At 52.1% G+C, this 13,224-nt stretch overlaps 5 protein-coding genes across 5 annotated transcripts; 3 read left to right on the top strand and 2 right to left on the bottom strand.

Annotated features, from left to right (window-relative positions):
- Positions 1 to 912: 912 nt before the first annotated feature.
- G6M90_00g075930 (uncharacterized protein) lies at positions 913 to 2,208 on the bottom strand (the record flags this gene model as incomplete). The annotated part of the gene is made up of 1 exon (XM_014690021.1): positions 913 to 2,208. One exon carries the CDS (start codon positions 2,206 to 2,208, stop codon positions 913 to 915), a length of 1,296 nt encoding a protein of 431 aa, XP_014545507.1.
- A 3,381-nt stretch (positions 2,209 to 5,589) lies between these two features.
- On the top strand, positions 5,590 to 8,754 carry G6M90_00g075920 (uncharacterized protein; the record flags this gene model as incomplete). The annotated part of the gene is made up of 1 exon (XM_014690022.1): positions 5,590 to 8,754. The coding sequence occupies one exon, from the start codon at positions 5,590 to 5,592 to the stop codon at positions 8,752 to 8,754; it is 3,165 nt and encodes a 1,054-aa protein (XP_014545508.1).
- A 724-nt stretch (positions 8,755 to 9,478) lies between these two features.
- Positions 9,479 to 10,334, bottom strand: RU1C (U1 small nuclear ribonucleoprotein C; the record flags this gene model as incomplete). Its single annotated transcript, XM_066131049.1, has 5 exons — positions 9,479 to 9,810; positions 9,866 to 10,003; positions 10,090 to 10,191; positions 10,254 to 10,259; positions 10,325 to 10,334. The coding sequence occupies 5 exons, from the start codon at positions 10,332 to 10,334 to the stop codon at positions 9,479 to 9,481; spliced, it is 588 nt and encodes a 195-aa protein (XP_065987164.1).
- A 402-nt stretch (positions 10,335 to 10,736) lies between these two features.
- Positions 10,737 to 11,556, top strand: ERV25 (Endoplasmic reticulum vesicle protein 25; the record flags this gene model as incomplete). Its single annotated transcript, XM_014690024.1, has 3 exons — positions 10,737 to 10,952; positions 11,038 to 11,161; positions 11,234 to 11,556. 3 exons carry the CDS (start codon positions 10,737 to 10,739, stop codon positions 11,554 to 11,556), a joined length of 663 nt encoding a protein of 220 aa, XP_014545510.1.
- A 752-nt stretch (positions 11,557 to 12,308) lies between these two features.
- On the top strand, positions 12,309 to 13,029 carry SDHF2 (Succinate dehydrogenase assembly factor 2; the record flags this gene model as incomplete). The annotated part of the gene is made up of 2 exons (XM_014690025.1): positions 12,309 to 12,537; positions 12,614 to 13,029. 2 exons carry the CDS (start codon positions 12,309 to 12,311, stop codon positions 13,027 to 13,029), a joined length of 645 nt encoding a protein of 214 aa, XP_014545511.1.
- Positions 13,030 to 13,224: the final 195 nt, after the last annotated feature.

Raw genomic sequence — 13,224 nt, 5'->3', positions numbered from 1 at the left:
GACAAATCCATGCCCGCGATCCATGTAGCAACCCGTCCGCTTGTTCCACCGCAACATACACGACAACTCTACCAACGATAACGTCTTGTGTAACCGCTCTTGGACACAGTTTCCATACGTGAGCCCTGGTAAACTTGCTTGGTACCGCCTGCCTCGAACGAATCCGCTTTCTTAATCCATGGGTGCTGGTCGGTCTCCTCCAACCTACTTGTAAGATGCAAGTAGTCGGCAAGTTTCTGACCTTCTGGCAAACATCACGATGCGCACCCCAAATATTCACAATTTGTTACGTTGTTCATTTTTCCTTCTCGAGTTTGCTAACCTTGACCTATTGTAGAGAGAAGGGGGGGGGGGGCACTCGAACCATCGACCGCTCCTCGCACAAGGTTGTACTGTATGTCCATGCCCTTCGAGTCTATTCTTGTTCCATTCGGAACGCAATATGGGGTGGCAGTCTAGTGGTTGTGCAAGAGCTGCGGTGCGAGCATGGAGATTCCCGACGATGATTCTTAAAGGTTTACGAGACTGGGCGCATATCCTTGCGACGAGAGAGCCATGTGCTGCCTTGAGCCTTTTTGTTTTTTTCCTAGGTTACTCTCACATCCATCTATTGTGTAAAGTACGTTGCATCCATAACCCTCGGTGAACGTGAAACTATCCAGGCACTGTATTCGCCATCTCTGCACTTCCTGTCTTTGTCAACAGCTGATTCTCGTCCACCCCTGTTCCGTTAACGAATATGTATGTTTCATCGAGGGTTTTCTTCTCTGCTTGGAAGAGGCATCACCTATACCATGTAGCACATTGCAAGCACCCCCATTCTGTGCTTCAAAGCAACGCATTTAACACAAATTGCGGCCTACAGCGGCCCAATCCTGGCTAAATCTCTTCTCCCGTAGTTTTTGTCGTCCCTCATGGAGTTTGGTCTACACCAGCCAGGACAAAATGCTCTCTCGTCCACCCAAATCGCCGGGTCAACCGGCGGCCAATCTCGGAACGTAGCATAATAGGATCAACCTTTGGAACTGGGTGAGGGCGGTGGAATATAATGGTTTTGCTGATCGTGGTGCCTTGGTCGTCTGGTGAGCCATGCAATTCGAACCGGACTGCCGAACCGCCGCAGCTGCTTACTATAAAGCCGGCGTGGTTCATGGAATGCACGAACTCATCCCACTTGATCGTTCTACATCTTTCTTCAGATGACATGGGGAACATAAGATGGAATATCTCAAGATAATGTTTTGGAACTGCTCTCTTTTTGACAATCGGCTTCTCTGTGGTGCTGTTATCTTCCGTGGCAGGTTCCGACCCAGCTCGTTCAGTGCTCCTAGTCTTGATTTTGTCCGAAGCAGTCGCCACTTCAATGACTGGTTTGCAACTGTTGGAGCTGGAACTGCCAAAATGCACGAAAGGGCTTGGTTCGGGCTTGGTTCGGGCTTTGTCTCGGCTGTTTCTGTGAAGGACGCCTCTTCGATTTGTATGGAGTATGCCGCCAACAATTTTGCAAAGTAAAGTCATCAAATGTGCCTGCGCCTCCAGGACCGAAGATGCTTGAGGAAAGTCGAGAATGTTGCGGGAGACGACATCATGGTCACGCTGCACAATTGACCCATAACATGCTTCCTCCATGGATATAGATTTGTCTGAGTGTTCGAGTTTGAGGTATTCATGTTTCCAGGGCTGACTTAGCTGATCCGCGTCAAAAGATGCCCACTCGTGCGGATGGTACTCGGTTCGAACGTGTAGCAAGGCAAACAATGCGGATACGCTGGACGTAAGCCGGTTAATACTTAACCACGGCAATAAAAACTGCTTCCGCATGACGCTATCTCTGTTGCCCAAGTGAGTGACGGACGAATTATACAGGCATTGCATGTCCACTGCTGTCTCGTTTGCAATGGGGGGCTGGATTTGTTCGAGAACTGCCCGGCGCTTGACTTGGCTCATCTTCTTCCACCGCGACATGATAGTGTCCCCATGATTCTCCAGCGTATTCTTTAAGGAGGCTCTGGCAATAATGGCGTCGTTGATGAAACCGGACAGCAGAGAGCGAACTTCGTCGTCATTGAGCGTGCGGGTGAACTCCGAAGCTGGCGTAAGAGTCTGGATCTCGTATTCGAACTGGATTTGGCAATCTTCGCAGGGACAATTTGGTCGGTTCATGCGATGACTCGCACCACTTGTGGTGATTCTGGAGCGCGATTCCATCGGAAGAGTGTCGTTGTCATGCGATGAGGACCGAAAAAAAAAAATACTCTCTGGGCTCTAAAATTTTGTTGCTGCTGAGGATCTTTAAGTAAGTGGCTTGGGAAGAATCCGGTCCATGCTGTTTATATTGTCGGAGCTGGGTGAAACGGGCGAGAGAAAACTAAGTAGAAAGTGACATGAAAGTGACATGAAAGTGAGACGAAGCATGTGTCTCGTTCACCACAACCAGTGCAAACGCAAACGGAGGTGCAAACCAGGTTAAGCAAAGATCATTGGCTGACATTTGAAGATCGAAGATGTTGGTGATTATTACTCAAAGACAGGTAATTTATGCGCGAAAAAATTACACCCGCCCTCTTCTATCAATATTAGCATCATGATTCCAAAGAAGCATTACTTGTCCAAAGCTGTCGCCCATTTGCCAAGGTAAAGATAGTGCCATGCAAGATGCCGCTCCCATACAGAGTACCTCAGGTACGGTTTGCAAATCGGCCCCCTTAGCCATGACTCCCAGGGCATAATAAAGGCCCAATTTAATAGGCCTTTCGACATGGTGAAGAGCGAAGTGTACTAAATCATCTCAAGCTGTTGCTGGTATATCGTACATTCTACCTAGATGCATCGGTAGTGGATTGCATTGTGTATGCTCCGTACGTGGCAATAAAAGTTTACTTTATTTGTTTTCAGATAATGCAACTGTTCTTTTGAACTCACTTGATGCCAGCCTAGTATACCGAGGTTTTCAAGTCCAAAGATTCACACGAGAAGGAAGGGGCGCTTAGGACGTGGAATAGAACAATGTCATTCAGGCCAGGCGTCTTATATGTACCATAGGTTCCAAGAACGGCAAAGCAAAGCAGGGTTGGATTGCATCAGCGCATCACATGATCAAGCGCGGGGCGCAACAGCACGGAGGCTTGACAGCGTTATCGGCGCCGGTGGGAAGACGGACAAAGTGCAGCGACATGTCCCAGCAGGCAGGACTCACACTCACAGGAGTGCCACGAAACCTACTCGGTAGGTCGACTTGAAAACATTTGATACGTTGCTGCTGATGGAGGTTGGGTGCTGCGGAGAGCCTCGTGCCAACCTAGTAACGTGACCGGACTGCATCAAAGCGCAAGGGTTGGATGCAGAGTGGTAGAATGGTGGAGGAATTCACTCGTATTGAACAGAATGTGGGTGGTTGGCGAGTTGGGCATTCCCTATGTAGTTTAGTACCGAGTATGAATAGTCGGTAGTGTATTAAGTTACCAATGCGAGGGCAGAACAGGAAACCAGAACGCAGGCTGTTGACAATGTCGCTCAGCGTACTCCGTAGTGACATATTGATATGACACGGCATCCTCGGGGGCTGTCTGCCGCTAGTCCATATCGCTGATAGGACATTTGGAGTTTCAATGTTGAAAAGTTGCTCAGCGACGGTAATAAGGGATAGAAGGCCCCACGCGTCCATATTTTCTCGGTTGTCGCTGCTCTCTTTTAGCTAAAGTCTGGGTTGGATCGTGATGGTTGATGGTGGAGGATGGTGGAGGATGCTTGGCTGGTGGTGTCCATATGCAAAGAATGCCAGAATGGGGTGGGAAACAGTTGAAAGTGTCGTCCGCGAGAGGCATCGAGACGCAGAACAAGGGGCAATCCGTTGTACTCGGTAATACGGAGTGATCTGTATTTGTTCTTGGGACGCTCCAGCCACCTGGTTCGCCTCTCCCTGGCGTTGGAGTTGCGCAAGCCTTGTCCCTCCACGGTTCCACGTTTCCGGGACTCCGGTTGAAGGGTGTCCAGGCAAGAGTCTGGTAAAGGTCAGTAAATGCTCACAGGGGCCGGTCAAGTGCGCTGTTACCAGATGTGCTAGCGTGCTAGCTCCGCACCTACCACACCAGCTGTGGCGCCGTCGGCTGGTCCACTCGCTAATCAGTCAAATGAAATTCGCCTGCAAACCGCGTAGTCTTCCGCGCCGTCCCGCGCGGCCCTGGTGGCGTCAGAATCTAGCCTTGACCTCTGGATGGCCGTACAACCAGTTTGTGGGTAAGCATTTGGCATTGAAAGCGAGGGGTGGAGGTGGCGGGTGGAACTGGCGGGTGTGAAACAATGTCATGACAGACGGGTGGAGGTGGCTCTGGAGTGGAACTGGGCTGGAGGAAAAGCCTATTCGTCATTTTCAGGCCAGGCGTCCTGGGGTGAATTGCTCGGCGAGCTTACTCTTTTTGCTAGGTGCACTTATTATTATTATTTTACTTATCAAATAGCTTATAAGGCCTTTTTAATTATAAAATATTCTTAAGTAAATAAGTTTTTTGTAAATTATTTAATAATTAAAAAAGTATTATTTTAATATATTTTACTTAATAACTAAGTACTAGGTAGCACGTCAGCGCACCTAGCAAAAAGAGTAAGCCCGCCGAGCAATTCATGTCCTGGAGGCTTCAGGACAGGCACTCCAACGGGCACTACGGGCAGGGAAGCGGGACCCGCGCCGTCTGGTCGTTTGAGTCGATGTTCCTTCCCTTGCGACCCTCTTCCTCCTTCCTTTGGCTGGCATACCCCTCTGCTAACGGCATCCAATGATGTGCAGCGGACGAAGCCATGGGCTAGTTGGCAAGCACCGTTTCCTCCCTCCCTGCTTGCTTCCTTCCTTCGCCAGGCCGCCCACCTGCGCAAAGTGAGGGTGACCATGAAACTGTGACTACTCCGTACACACATGACATATCAGCCAGCACATTGCCGGGCAAATAAATATCTGCCTCCAATCTGCATTGGCACGCCGGCTATCGCCGCGACCATTGTGCTGCGCCGCCTCGCTGGGGCATTTGGCTCGTTCTTCTTCGTATCCCATCTGGCTGTCGTAACCCCCGTCCCACCTCGGCGCACGGCAGGCTTGCAAGCATCATTGTTGGAATCACCGCCCCTCACTGGCTGCTCGAGTCTTTTTTCTCACTCCCATCTCCCGTCTCTCATCTCTCACCTCTCACCTGGGACCTCAGGACCCGCCGAGTCACATTGCACCCATATCCGCATCCCAAACCTGTCTCGCCCCTATCCACCATCATTATCGCATACTACATCCCTACTTACTTGCTTCCATGCAATGCCCCGGGAGCCCCTTTAATATTACCTCTTGTCTAGTCTTTGCTGCTGCCTTCGACGCGCTTTAGACCAGCCGGACATCCATCGCCCATCCAAGGTCACCCTCGCGCGGCGGCAGCTACCCAGTTTGCTTCATGTTGAGCCACCTGTCGCCAGAACCTTCAGTATGCACAGAATCCCTTGTTTCAAGACAGTCACCACAAGAGAATATTATTTAAATCTCTCTGTCCCTGCGTCTCCTCCCCCCACTCGTCGAGCATGCTTAAGCCGAGTGCCGTCATTTCATCGCCCGCAATGACGGCACCGACACTACCTGATTATGACCAAGGCCTCTTCGAGGCGGGCTCAAATGCTCAGCGGCAGTTCAAAAAGCGCAAGGTTCTGCCTCGCCCACGCAATGACCGAGCTGTTGACGATTCTCCATCAGTGCCCGCGGCCTGCGACCTACACATCGACACATCAGCTCTTCCTGGTCCCCCAGACTCTCAAGCCTCCAGTCCACGAACTTTGAAGCATCAACCGCGGAGAATCGGGACTGGCCCTGATTTACCCCCTACACCCCCAAACTACTCTCGCGCCTCGTCGGGAAGTTATCCAGCCCAACCATCTAGTCCTCCACCTCTCGACACCGTTGTTCGAACACCCCAAGCCTCGTCAAAACGACCACCAGCAACGCCGCCAGATCAACGTAGTCCTCCGACGCCTGATGTGACGCCGCCTCAGCCTGCCAGCCGACCACGCGCTTTACGTGCCGCAACTTTTGATCGTTCTCGAACTGCAACCATCACAACGGATTCGCGCACCGAATCGTTCAAGACTGCCCGAGAAGAACCGCTTTCGTCTGAGGACGAAGCCGCCATGTCAGCTGTAAAAACCATTGTGACTTTGTCAACGCCATCGCAAACTACAGTTTCTCGAATACCCGTAAATGCCAGTAGTCATACCGTCAAGCCTCAGGCTTTGGACCTTGCCCTCGAACGCCTAAGTGTGAAACCTGCCGAGGGCTACAATCCCCCGACTCACGGCGAACTGGCTCAGTTCGATGGCGAATGGAACCCCCCAAATCGGGTAGAGCAAGAATGGGATAACAATCTCGAAAGAATGGTATCTGTGGGCAGACGCCGTCCCCAGCCTGTTCAGCCAAGGACCACTCGGGCGACCTCGAGGAAGAGCGCGGCGATAGAAGATAATATAATCACCCCTACAAATGCGACAGAGGCTGTCCGAGGCATGTCTTTTCAAAATACCGCCATAGTCAAGCCGTCGCCCAAAACAATCCCTCAGAAAAAGCGCGCAGAATTGAACACAGCACAAAAGGAACTGAAGGGAAATATCGAGTCGCGAAGATCGTCCGGTCTCTCTTATCAGTCTTCACCTTCCACCGTGATTGGAGCTATACTGGTGGATAGCCAAACCCCGCCTCAAAGACAGAAGACTTTACGGCATGTTCGCAAGCGAAGAGAACTCAGAGAGACAAGCCCTTGTGGTCGAAGGGCCGTTGCAGACGTGTTTGAATTGCAGGATCATACATGGCCATTTTCATCTCCGTCGCGAAATGAGCCTTCCCGGCGACATGACAGCTACACTTCCACAGCTACCACAAAACCATTACCTAGTGGACGAGCCAGACGTGAAATATGGAAGAATGGCGGCATACCTGTAGTGGTCATTCCCGATCGAAGGTCATCAAACAAGTCAAAGTCAAGAGAACCTTCTTTGCGGTCCACATCAAGCCGACATTCCAGGACTCGAAGCGTCGAGTCCTCTCCTCTTGATCGGTCGCCGCTTCCAAGTGAAAAACTGTCTTTCGAGAGACAATCGCGGTGGGACCGATCTACGTCTTTGTCAGAACGGTCGGAGCAGAGAACCATTGATTTTCCACCTACTATCCCGGCCCGCTCGTCGTCACTGTCAGCCCCGACAAGCCGCACTACCTCCCGGGCTGGCTCTCTGACTGCCGAAAGTCTTAAGGCTTTGAATGATGTACATCGCCAAATTACCAAGACATTACCGTCTCAAGCTATGCCTATAGAACCGCCAACGTCTTCTGCCACGGTACGAGCCATACCGACACTGCCAGTGCCACCAGTACCGACATCACCCGTCGTGACAGTGCACTCTCCGCAGACTCCTAGATCTGAAGGGGGTGGATTTGCAGCCGAGCACCTTGGCACAGATCATCACGATGATGCAGCGTCAGCAAGGAAGTACTCATCTCGCACGACGCCATTCTCCATAGTATCAGTAGAAACCAATTGGACGGCCCTCGAAGTATCTGAAGCCCAGGCTGTTCATATGTATCCCCACCAAAACTCATCAGTTTTGATGGTGAATCATTCTGCCAAGCACTCAGATGCATCTGACTCTACGGAGAAGGGTCTCAAGACGGTCAAGTCAAATGAGCCCCCGAAAATCACAGCTACCAGCCCCGAAGGCGGCCTCGTGACGCCTGAACAACGACAGTCATCGGAAGAAGTTGATTCTCCTCTTCGAAACCCTCGTGCACCGCCGGATCCGCCTGTACTCCCACCAGCGATCAACTTTATTCCCGCCACGCCATCTGGTCTAACACCTGCTAACGAAAAGGCAGAGCCAACTGCAGGTTTTTATGAACCAGAGAATGAGAAACCTGGTCGAAGATCGTCAGTTGTTCTGAGAGCCCTAAGCCGACGTAGGCACTCCATAGGTTATCCTCCCAGTGCTTCAAAGCAACCCGGCTTCCTAACGAGAACATTTTCTCTCTCACGAAGCCCCCGGAAGTCTTTCAACTCGCAAGGGCCCAGAAGTATCAATCCCGGCATGGATCCATCTTACGGGAAAAGAGAAGATGAACCTATGGAACAAGACATGCTGCATCCTCACTGGCGCCCGCAGTGGGATAATGAGGAGCTTTGTGATTGTGCAGATTGTCGTCGCGGCAGTTGGTTCGACGATGAAATTTATCGATATCCCCCGGTTGACAATCGACCACGTCCCACGAAGCGCAGTCTGAGCACCAAAATGAAGCAGACTTTTGCGATCTTGCCATCCCGGACTGAGAAACAATACGAGGCCGACGACATGCACGGGCCTCAACGCCGCACAGTCCAACGAACACCAAGTGGGAATTTAAAAGTAATGCGTCGCAAAGCGAGTTCTGAATCGCTGAAGAAAGTTCAGAATGCCTACTATGATCAGCGGCCTGTATCAGAGGGTAACTCGCGGAAAGGATTCTGGCGCGGGCATTCTTTAGGGAACCGGCCAAGTTATGGGAAGTTGCGCCGCTCTTCTTCGCTGAGCAGCAGACTCGAAGGGCTCCCAAGCCTGACACGAATGTGGAATGAGAGGCGACGAGAGAAGCGTACACAGGAGCTTCGACAGATGATTAGTGGACCGAGGGAAGTTCGAGATGGTGTTGGCGATGTCATCAGGAACAGCAACATTACAGGTCTACAGAACAGATATCCTGATCAAATATAGACGAAAAAAGGTGCAAGGATTCAAGGATCGGTCAATAATGATCAGTGTGGAAAGGGTGAAAAATCGAGGGAGCGGTCGGGGACTCCCCATCTCGATGAGAGGACGCACACACCTTGCACGAAAGTACAAGTTACGAATGCCATGACGTTGACGGTTTATGATTACGGTGAAATTTTCTGGGAAAGGGTATATCCAGCTTACTTGGTATGGGCATTGGGCACCCGGTGTTTGATTGAGCTCGTGCAATGATGATTGCGAAATTGCGGAATGCTGATGAAATGTTGTGAGTTTGATTTCGGTGCGTATTTTCTTATGACCTTTTTTTTCTTGTTGCAAATTATTTTACCTTGAACGGTCGTATATTGCCTTTGGTGACTGCTGCTTTCCGAAATGGTAACGACATCAGAAGAGGGAAAGATTTACGAGCATGTATTATAGATGTGATGGTGTGCTGCAATAATAGGTTGTCTTGCTGTCCCGTGCAAGCGTTGCGGAATGAAAAGAATTTTGTATGCCTTTTTACAACAGTACAATTGCGAACTATATAGAAGGCTTGAATGAATCCTGTCTAGTGTGGCAGAACTTGATTTGCCCAAATGTTGCGGTGCCTGATATGTCAAGACCTGCTTCTCAGCTAACCTTTAACGCCGATCGACTCCCAAATACAAACTCGAGCGAATAGATTATGCCCCTGTGCGTTTCTTTCTCCCCTAGACTCCAACTTTCACCTTCTATCCTGCCCAGGCGTCCCAAGACCACCCGGGAAGCCAGGCGGCGGAGCAGAGCCAGGAGGGAAGCCTTGGCCCGGAGGAGGCGGCATGCCCGGCATACCAGGGAACCCTGGAGGCGCGCCCGAAGCCCCCGGGGGAGGGAAAGGAAGTCCTCCTGGCGGTGGAGGGAACGGCAGGCCGCCGGGTGGAGGAACTGGTAAACCGTTGGGACCGGGGGGGAAGGGAGGCATAGGAGGGATGCCACGGCCACCAGCAGGAGGGGGCATTCCATGGGGGAACTGGCCTGGAGCAGCGCCAGGCATACCAGGAAATGGAGGAGGGCCGCCTGCTACACGGTCAGTATGGTTGCATGTCATGGTCGACGGCGACGACAGCCGTACCTGGGAATGGGAACGGTGGCGGGAAAGCATTGCCCGGCTGGTTTTGAGGAAGCATGGGGTTCGCATGTGCTTGGCCCTCGGCGGCGTAGGATGAGGTGATGGAGTCGATGACGGACTGTGCCTTTTCGTGGCCGATTTCTGTAGCCAGATTGTTAGACGAGACGTATGGTCTCTTGGAGGGATATCATGAGATGAGAAGGGGACCGAGTGTGGTGGGCACATACGTTGGTAGTAGTCTACCACATTGCGCAAATGGTTCTTGCCACTATTGTGAGCTTTGCGCACGCTCATGGAGTCGTGGGTGAGGTATACATCGCAGTAGTCGCCTAGATGGTGTGAGGTTCGTGATGAGTAGGTGGGATTCGAGGCGTGGCAGGTTCAAGCTTACAAAAGACTATTTGGAAGGTCAGCATGAATGGGCACTATACTCGTTGTGTTGATGTAGAGGAAGCGACTCACATTTCGGCATTTTGACGTCCTGTCCAGCAATCCGCAGCAGCAGTGTGACGGCTCAATCGTCAAAAGTTCAAGACATTGGCTTTTTCGGAAGCCTCGTCGCGACGGAAGAGCCATTGCATCCACACGAGGCTCTACTCGCTGTGGCTCCATACATGACTAAGCATCTGTACGGAGTAGACTTTGCGCACCAGACAGGAGCACAAGGGGAGGTCCAGGTTCAGCATTCACGAATCAACCCTGATTGGATGCCCCTGTTCCACACCATTTTGGTAAACGCGACACCTTGCAAGTTCCCCAAGGTCGAAAAGGTGCTGGCTGCTCTGCATGTGTAGGCGGACTGTGATAAACCTCCTTTCCCTTCGTATCCCTTTTTGCATGTCAACGTCAACACATCGACGCAACACAAAACACCATGGCATTGCAACGCTCGACGCTGCAGTGGCTCTGCAGTCTGCTGGTGCTTGTTGGGGTCGCCAACGCACTCAAGTTTGACCTTATTGCGCACACTGGCGGCGAGAGCACCAAGAAGGAGAGATGTATTCGCAACTTTGTCGGACAGGAGACGCTTGTTGTCGTAACGGCTACGGTGGATGGGTTCAAGGGCGACGGAATGGTTGTCAACATGCACGTACGTCGTCGATTTTCCTCTGGGAGGGATGAATTGGGAAACAGTTCGAGCGGTTAGTCTGGGGTACTGATTGCATGAATGACAGGTTCGCGATGCATTGGGCAACGAGTATGGCCGCCCTAGAGACGTTGTCGGCGAGTCCAGAGTGACGTTTCAGTCTCACGCCGATGCAGCTTTTGATGTTTGCTTCGAGAACTTGTTTTCAGGCTGTAAGTCGCGATTATCCCAAGGTCCCTGGAGTCGACGAGCTGCGTTTTATGCCAACTGACTGGTGCACATAGCCCGCCGACCCAACCCTGCCTCTCGCCATGTCGAACTCGACATCGACATCGGCGCCGACGCCAAAGACTGGAGCGCCATCCAGGCCACCGAGAAGCTCAAGCCCGTCGAGGCTGAACTCCGCCGTATCGAGGAGTTGACCGAGGAAATCGTCCAAGAAATGGACTACCTCCGCCAGCGAGAACAGAAGCTCCGCGACACCAACGAGAGCACCAACAACCGTGTCAAGTGGTTCGGCGTCACTACTACATGGATTTTGATTGGTCTCTGGGCGTGGCAGATAATGTACCTCAGGGCTTACTTCCGTTCCAAGCATCTTATCTAGAAGCCGTTTCTTTTCCGTCCGTGGGAGTCGGTACAAGACAGGCAAAGAAAACTCTCGGTATGCAGTTGTCGTCATTGCGTCCTTTTTTCCCCTGTCGCGATTCAGTATGTCAGAGCGACTTTTCAAGGGCGATATTTCGAAATCCGAAGGCTAGATTAGTTGCGAAATGGGGTGTGGTTTTTTCTCTCTCAACTGGGTAGTTTCATTGGGTTGGCCGTCCTCTGTCTTTATTTGTTTTAGTTGGCGGCTACTTACAACCCGGCATGCTGGCGTTTGTACATCATGATGGACGACAAGGGATAAGAAGGGGGGAGTCTTAAAATGCCGATATAAAAAGACGGAGGGCTATTTGGTTGGCAGCATTTACGGTAGACCTAAATGGCGATAATACGTGGATTCACATGGAGTCGAAGTGAGGCTCGCATGTGACGGCTTCAAGTAGCGAGAACAATCTATGCCTTGATCAAACCATGTTCACAAAATAAGACGCGTTCAATACTTGAGCGGCACAGATGGTGCACGGTTTTAAGAAGCAATTGACAGCGGCAGAAATCTATACTCTCCGTGCCGCCTCGCCACAGGCCCACATCGGTTTCTCGCCTCGGCAATAGCTTTCACTCTCGGCTTCTTGACTCTCACCATCTCTACATAGCAAGTACGCACATCCTCTCACCCAAACCGACCGTCCACACAACACTTTTCAATCAGGTCAGTTTCGAGCAAGCGATCAAACAGCGCAACCAAAAAAAAAAATGGCCTCGTCCCTCCGGTCCCTCCGGCCGGCAACCGTCACAGTGCGGCGCGCAGCCCTCCTCCCCCATCGGCTTCTCACCACCACGCCGCGATACTCATCCACCAAGGCCGAGCCCATGCCGTCCCAGGGCGAACTAGACGTCGGCGAGCTGCAAGGCATCAAATTCCGCGTCGCGCCCATCAAGCGAGTCGGCGAAAACGACGACACCAAACGCGCACGACTCCTCTGTACGCTCCTCCACCCGCAATACTACTCTGTTTTCAAAACTCCAAAAATGTAAAAGGCTAACGAAATCCCATCAAGACCAGTCCCGTAAAAGAGGAACCCTGGAATCAGACCTCCTCCTCTCGACGTTTGCAAAGGCCCATCTGCCCAGCATGTCGGGCGGCCTCCTGGCGCAGTACGACGCGCTGCTCGACGAGAACGACTGGGACATATACTACTGGGCGACGCAGCGCGAGCCCTCGGACTCGTACACGTCGACGAACCCGTCCGTAGCGGCGAGCCCGGCGGACGCGGATGCGTTTATTCGGTCTGAGCCGCCCAAGGGGGAGTGGGCGCAGACGGTGGGCAACTTCAGGCCCGCGTATAGGCCGGTGCCCGAGCGGTGGAGGGGCAGCGAGGTCCTCGAGATGCTGAGGGTGCACGTGAGGAGCAAGAGCGTCGATGGCGGCGAGGGCGGCGGGATGGCGTTTATGCCTGCCTTGGAGGACCGCTGATGCGTAGGGGTGTCATGGATAGATGGATGGATGGATGGATTCTTGTACTTTTAGGACGCGGCCACAGAAGCCACTGTATAACATCGAATCCAATATCAACCAACCTTGACTCTGCTTAGAGCAAAGCATCAAACTGGTAGTCCGGCGGTTTCACACACCTCGCCATACAAGGTATGCAAACCCCTCGACAGACCA

The sequence above is a fragment of the Metarhizium brunneum genome, chromosome 4, assembly GCF_013426205.1.
Source record: "Metarhizium brunneum chromosome 4, complete sequence".
NCBI classification, from domain to species: domain Eukaryota; kingdom Fungi; phylum Ascomycota; class Sordariomycetes; order Hypocreales; family Clavicipitaceae; genus Metarhizium; species Metarhizium brunneum.
This window is presented reverse-complemented; position numbering and strand designations above follow the sequence as displayed.